This window comes from Rattus rattus, chromosome 6 (assembly GCF_011064425.1).
Source record: "Rattus rattus isolate New Zealand chromosome 6, Rrattus_CSIRO_v1, whole genome shotgun sequence".
NCBI lineage: Eukaryota > Metazoa > Chordata > Mammalia > Rodentia > Muridae > Rattus > Rattus rattus.
This window is the reverse complement of record NC_046159.1, coordinates 145,714,851-145,721,654: the sequence shown is the minus strand read 5'-3', so window position 1 is coordinate 145,721,654 and position 6,804 is coordinate 145,714,851. Positions and strand designations below refer to the sequence as shown.

At 37.6% G+C, this 6,804-nt stretch overlaps 1 protein-coding gene across 1 annotated transcript in view; it reads right to left on the bottom strand.

Annotated features, from left to right (window-relative positions):
* Positions 1-6,804, bottom strand: part of Cacna2d1 (calcium voltage-gated channel auxiliary subunit alpha2delta 1) — a 530,523-nt gene that overhangs the window by 232,974 nt on the left and 290,745 nt on the right. The window contains exon 7 of the mRNA XM_032907054.1: positions 2,143-2,274. Coding sequence (XP_032762945.1) covers positions 2,143-2,274 — 132 coding nt within the window. The remainder of the gene's footprint in view (positions 1-2,142; positions 2,275-6,804) is intronic.

Here is a 6,804-nt window from a genome sequence, read left to right as displayed (position 1 = left end):
ATTCCGTTTGGTTGATGTGTCACGGTGGCTGGGAAGCAGGTTGTTCCTGTTGTGGCGCAGCCCGTTTAACCACCAGCCATCTCCTGGTCCCATAACATTTTGCAGTTTGGGGTGCTTTTAATTTGGGTATGTGTTTATGTGTGCAAATGCAGTTCCCTGTGCATACTTGTCTAGAAGCCTGAAGTCAACACTGGATGGCCTTCTTAGCACTTTGCCATCTTGTCTTTTGACACAGATTCTGTCAAGGAACTTTCAGTTTGCCCTTTAGACTAGATTGGGTTCATAGGTGCTGTTGCTTTTCCCATTAGAGTTCAGTTTCTTTATACATAATATTTAACATGTAAAAGACAGCATGAGTTTTAGAAGTGTTTTGATACACCGTGTAAAATTTCTTCATGGAAGAAACTGTGCTATTATTGTAACAATGCTAAATTTGACCCATGAGATATCCTTGTGATTCCTTACTGGTAATTTAAACTTGCCCTTTGCTAGTCTATCGGATCTCTGAAAAGGTAATTATCACTGTTTCCCCATCCTCCATCTGCAATCTCATAGAGGTTATAAATACCTCACCAGTTCTCGATACCTGAACACTTAAATTTGTTACTGTTACTACATCAAGCAAGGAAAAAAATGAAATTTTATTTCACTTAATTTTTTCCTGATGTTTCACTATGACAAATTCATTTGTTAGGCACATTTAGTAAACCCAAATAGTAAAACAACAAATCCAAAAAATAGGCTCTGAGGTTCTATCGTGTTTCCTGAAAGGTACGTGATCTTTATAGTCCTCTGAGAAAAAAACTGTGTGTTGCATTTGTAAGAATGTGGTGACGGTAACTGTGGAAACATACAAATATCAATCAAAATCGATGCTTCATTAAGTCTTTCCATAGGAGCTCAATGATTAATTTTGTTTTGTGTTGTAAGTAGTGTTTATTTCTTCATATAGTCCCTTATAGAAATAAAGAGCATTGCCAAAATATTTATTTAAATTGATAAAACGTGTCTATGTTCACTGAATATATCTCATAACTAAGATGGCCTAAGAATCATTTGCAACTTGCTACAGCAAAAGGAAGTTGTGTGTTGCTACTTTATTTCCTAGACCTCTCATTTTAACAAATGCACACTCCTTGGTTAAAGGGAAAACTCTAGAACTTTTGAAACCTGAACTTCAACTGTAGACTTGATTCTTGAGGGAAACCATATAAAATATTTCTACAAGTCTATCTATTATTGCAATGGTTATACATCTGGATCTGAATCATATTTTTTTTTCTTTTTCAGGCTTTCTGCATAACTTCTTTTTCAGGTTTATGCCGTGTCTTAGTTCACGTTCCTGGTACCATTTCGCACTACTTCTGAGGTACTTTACTTTAAAGTAATTATGATCAAGCTAGTGCAATGCTACATTCTTTTCCAAAATAACAATTTTATTGATCTTTGGCACTTTCAAACATGTATGCTAGGTATTTGACTGTATCCCAACCATGCGTCACTCCCAGCAAAGCCGTTAATGTCTTTTCCAACATCATTGTTTCCACTTTTATCAATCAATCAATCTATCTATTTATCATCTATATATCAATCTATCTACCTATCAACCTATCTATCAATCTAGCTATCTACCTATCTATCTATCATGCTATCTACTATCTATCATCTATCTACCTATTTATCAATCTATCTACTATCTATCTAACAATCTATCTATCTATCTATCCATCTGTCTTTCTATCATCTATCTATCTATCTATCATCTTCCTGTCTATTATTTAAATATGTATTGCTTTTTCCTTTATAGTTCAGTCTCCTTATATATAATATTTAACATTTAAAATATAGTATGAGGTTTAGAAGTATTCTATTATATTTACAAAACTTCTTCATGGAAAAAAAATCGCACCATTATTCTAACTTAATGCTAATCTTGTTAGTTGGATAGTTAGTAATTATTTAACCTATTGCGTAAAATTAGTGTTGCCCGTATGTACTGGGACATATGAGACAGCCATTGGAGAATTTAGCAGTGCCCACATGACCAACACCAACATCTTCCTACAATGCAAAGGACCATTAACATAAAGGATTGATTCTGGAATCCCAAGTGTCCCCCATATTCTATCACCAAACAGTTACCTGGATAATATCGGGCCAGGCCGGTGGCACTGCCGAACACTTGCCACAGCAATGTAGGGTCTTCATCTCGATTTCTTTTGAAAACTTCATCTAAGGCACTTGTCCAGTTGAGTTCGTTTAACACGATGGTTGCTAACAAAAACAAGAAAAATCAAAGATTTACTCAAAGTTATAACATTTTTTTTCTAAATTTGCTATGCCCTTATTTCTGCTATAAAATACTATAATTTACTGAAAACTCAAAAGTCTTAAGCTTAGAACTAGGTTTTAGATTTTGTACGATGGCAGACTGATGGACATTTTAGAATGAGTAACTGTGATTTCTTGTGTATCGCAGAATGTTCAACATATTCTCACACCTATGCTAGCTACTAGGTTCGTGTGTAATGCCCGGAGCTGTGACAAGATAAAGTGACTTCAAACATTGTTGAACAATCCTTGCTATAAAATTATTCCCAGGCAGAAAGTACCAAGGGTTCCCTAGACATAAAGAGAAGAAAGTTGGTTTATACCTCTTGGTGTTCTCAGAGGGAGTCTACCACAGAGCTTAAACAGAGCAACCCTCAAGTACTACTGATCCTCTGAGGTATATCCATATAATTGACCCTGGTACCAGAGTGAAGGAACAAAACTAAAAACAAAAAATATGATTGTGTTGGTCAGCTGTGCTTATACAATATCAAAAGACATACACACTGTTTGGTAGAAGTCATTGGGAAATGTGGTAATATCAGTAATAGAAACTGGGAACTGGTTACTTAGCATCGTCAATACTTTTCAAGGCAATGATTTCTATTTCTCCTCTTCATTCAGGTAGTAACTAGAGCATGCTGATGAAAGGACCCATGTTATTAACTTTGAAACCAAATTAAAACTCTTTATGGATCTAGAGAGGTGCTCCAAAGACATGTCACTCACTAGTTCAGAAGAGTATCCTGAAAGAGAATTTCAAAGAGAACATGATTCAAAATGGTGTTTAAATATTGTACTGCCATGACCATTACATCCTAAATTTGGCGTGGTTAAGGTTTCATTGGGAGTCTGGGGATGTGCCAGCACCCGCTGGGCACATCCAAGGGCCTTGTCTTGATTCTCAACACTAGAAACTATGTTTGTTAGTGCATACACATAGTCCCAGAATGTGGGAATTTGGGAGGTGAATTACAGAAGATCAGGAGTTCAAAAAATCCTCCTTAGAGGCTGGCCTATATATAAGAGTCTATTGAGTGAGAGAGAGAGAGAGAGAGAGAGAGAGAGAGAGAGAGAGAGAGAGAGAGAGAGAGAGAGAGAGAGATGGAAAGAAGACACTTTCCTTGCATAAAGTGGCGTAGAGAGTTCCTGTGTTCCTTGCCCCAGCAGATCAGCAGAATGAGGCTGGGGTCAACACACACATGAGAACCACTGCATAAGCCTAACCCGGGAGACACGGCTTTAATTACACGTGTTCCCAAGATTAAAGTGATTGCAATTGCTGCGGGCCCTTAACTCGTTTGAGCGTGCACATTTATAGCAATGAAACTTCCTTTAATCACCGAGTTAGCTGTGCTCCACCAGCTTTAATATTCTGGGCCATGAATTCATTCACCTCGAAGTACTTTCTAATTTCTGTACATGTTTTCTTCTTCTTTTTAATAGCCACAAGCTACAACAAACGCAACCATGATTAAACAATATACAGGTTTTATGAAGCCAAGATAAAAAGGGGCGTTTGCCTCTCTTGAGCTCTTTCTCTCCTGTTTGTTTTGTTCTATTCTGATCTCTTTGGTTTTGCTTCATCTTATATTTTATTGTTTTCCTAGACACATGTTTATTTTCTAAGGAGAGAGAGACTGGGGTAGATCCAGATGGAAGCTGAGTTGAGGAAGAACTAGAGGAGTAGAGGGAGGAGAAATCATAATAAGAATATATTGTATAAAAATATATTATATAAAAGACTATTTTCAATAAAAGAACCCCAAGTGTAAAAGGCACATGGACCTGGAAAAAGAAAAGGAAGTTACACAGCACGTTTGTTTATTTCTGAAAATTTCTCTTTTGTTTGTTTTCTTCTTTAAGAACACAAGAAGCACAAAGGAATTTTAAAAACGCCCTGGGACCAGCATCCTGATGCAGCTCTCATTATAATGAGATCTTCATCTTTATGCGTGTGACTACTTTCAGAAAGATCAGTGTGTGTGTGTGTGTGTGTGTGTGTGTGTGTGTGTGTGTGTGTGTGTGTGTGTGTGTGTGTGTTTGAATATTCATGAGCTGGGTCAGATCCGAGTATATACGAAATGGTGAAGAATTCATATTCAAAAGCATGATCCTGTGAACAGCAATTGGCCAGTTATGTGGAAATTTATATTCACATAGATAACCTAAGCTGATACCATTCATGAATATTTAAGATAATAAACAAATCTTCACAGAGAGGGACAGTGTGTTTTTCTCTGAACATTCATGGCTTTTATAGTAATACTGCACAGAAAGAATCATGAGGTTTATTTAGGATCCAGAACCACTTCATTAATATCCAATCTGCCCTATCTTTTCAATTTCCTTGACTCTCTTTCACAACACGCAATAGATGACAGATAATTACTTTTAATAAAGTTTCGTTTGTTGCTAGGCTGTTCCTTTTTCTTAGATGTCCTGACAACTAGTATACAATAGGGCTAGGCAGACTGTAAAGCTTGCTACCATGCATGGAGCAAAACAGCTAAGCTCTGATATATTGCTGTCCTTATGGCTATATGTTTTAAAATTCCCAGCTGACACACTTGAAATGTCTTTCTAGATGAGACATTACAGACTCTATGGGCTTTAATCAATGCATGAATCTACAAACGAGCACAGTACATAAAGCACACGCACAGAAAAGGGACCTGAAATGATTCCAAAGTTTACTCTGAATGAAAGAAATGATGACATATGCCTCTCACAGCAGCAAGACCTGAGATAGATATCCAGTATGTATGAGGGTGTGAAGACGCAGTCGGTGTATATATTTATAAGAACTTCCAAACAGCACCATTATTCTGTTAACGATGTTCCAGTCTTTACTTGAATGTCTAATGCCAAGAGCCAGGACACAAAGGTCGGCCTTGGAAATACAGATCCAACAGGGCACCTCTTGGGAGACAGGTTGACAGTACTGGTACAGTGCACCCTATCTGTCAATCCAATCCCCTGTCCAGAAAGAGAATGGCTCATATTCTTTTCATTCCCTTGGCTGCACCCACATGGAACAAAATCCTGAGAAAGTCAGATAAATTCCAAGTTCTATTTTTCTCAAATTATACTGAAAATACCTCAAATGTAAACAAATATACATAAATCTTCAAAGCAAAGAGAGAGCAAACATGCATGCAACTTTAGAACCTTAGTTACTCAGTTACATTTTCCCTAAAACAGATAACGGAGTATCTTTGATTAGTAGATACTATTTAATAGCCTGAAACTAACAGATTTCCATTTGCAATCAATAAAAACAGTGCACCCAGTTACTCATGCGCACGACGTCTGTCCCCCTGTATGGGTGCCCATTCTCAGGGTAGAGGAGGCTGAGCTGACTGGGGAGTCAGCAGGTAGAATCTCAAAGAATGAAAGAATGACAGAGACGATGAAATACCCATCACATTGGTCAAGGCACCACAGGAAACTTAGGAACAGTGCCACTCTCTCCCTGAGTGAAGCCACTCATCCCTTCTCCCTTCATTTCATGTGCTCTCTCTCTCTCTCTCTCTCTCTCTCTCTCTCTCTCTCTCTCTCTCTCTCTCTCTCCCAACAAATCTTAACCTGTACATCTTTCCCTCCTCCCAAATTGTAAAGCTCAGTGAGGAAGATGCTGCCATGGTAACAGTTGTGGTTACAGCTGGGTAGCCAGATGGGTGTATTAGAAAAGTCTGATGTGTCTCTATGGGAATGTTTGTATTCTGGATGCCCCCAGTGGCTGTGTCCTTCCTCTAGTCTTGGTGCCTACTGCTCATTTCTGTACTCTTGACACCAGAAGTCTTAAAAGACATAAATCATATCTGTTTTATGATACAAAAAAACCAAGCAGACCCACATTCTTCAGAACATTATTCATCTTCAGGAACTACTTCTCCAGATGGTTAAATATACAATTCATTTAGATAATGACATTATGCTGAAAATTATTCATAGAACTCAGACTTACTAACCAATGTTCAAGGGACTACTGAAGAAAAAAAAAACATTTCGCTTGCAACCATTTACTACAAAGACTTCAAAATGCAATTGACCGTACATGTCACGATCTTTATTTCAGTATTAAGACATCAAAATGAAATGTTCTTTAACCAAAGAGATGACAGTACAATTGCGTTGCTAAATGCTATCTCATAGTCAGTAGGCAAATGATATTTTCAGAAAAAGCTCAAATACATTAAAACTTAATTTCACTTTTTAAATTATGTGTATATACGTGGGGAGAGGGTGTATGAATGTGGATGAGGTGCTCTAGGAAGACCCCAGATTTCCCTGACCTGAAGTTACAGGTAGTTGTCACCTGTGAGATGTGGGTGCTGGGACTGAGTCCGTTTCTTCCTCAGAGGAAGTGCCGTGTCTCCAGCTGGCCCGAAGCAAACACATCTTTTATGACTACCAGCATAACTTCTATAAAATCTAAAAATATTGATTATATTTTAACAGATTTTCTCT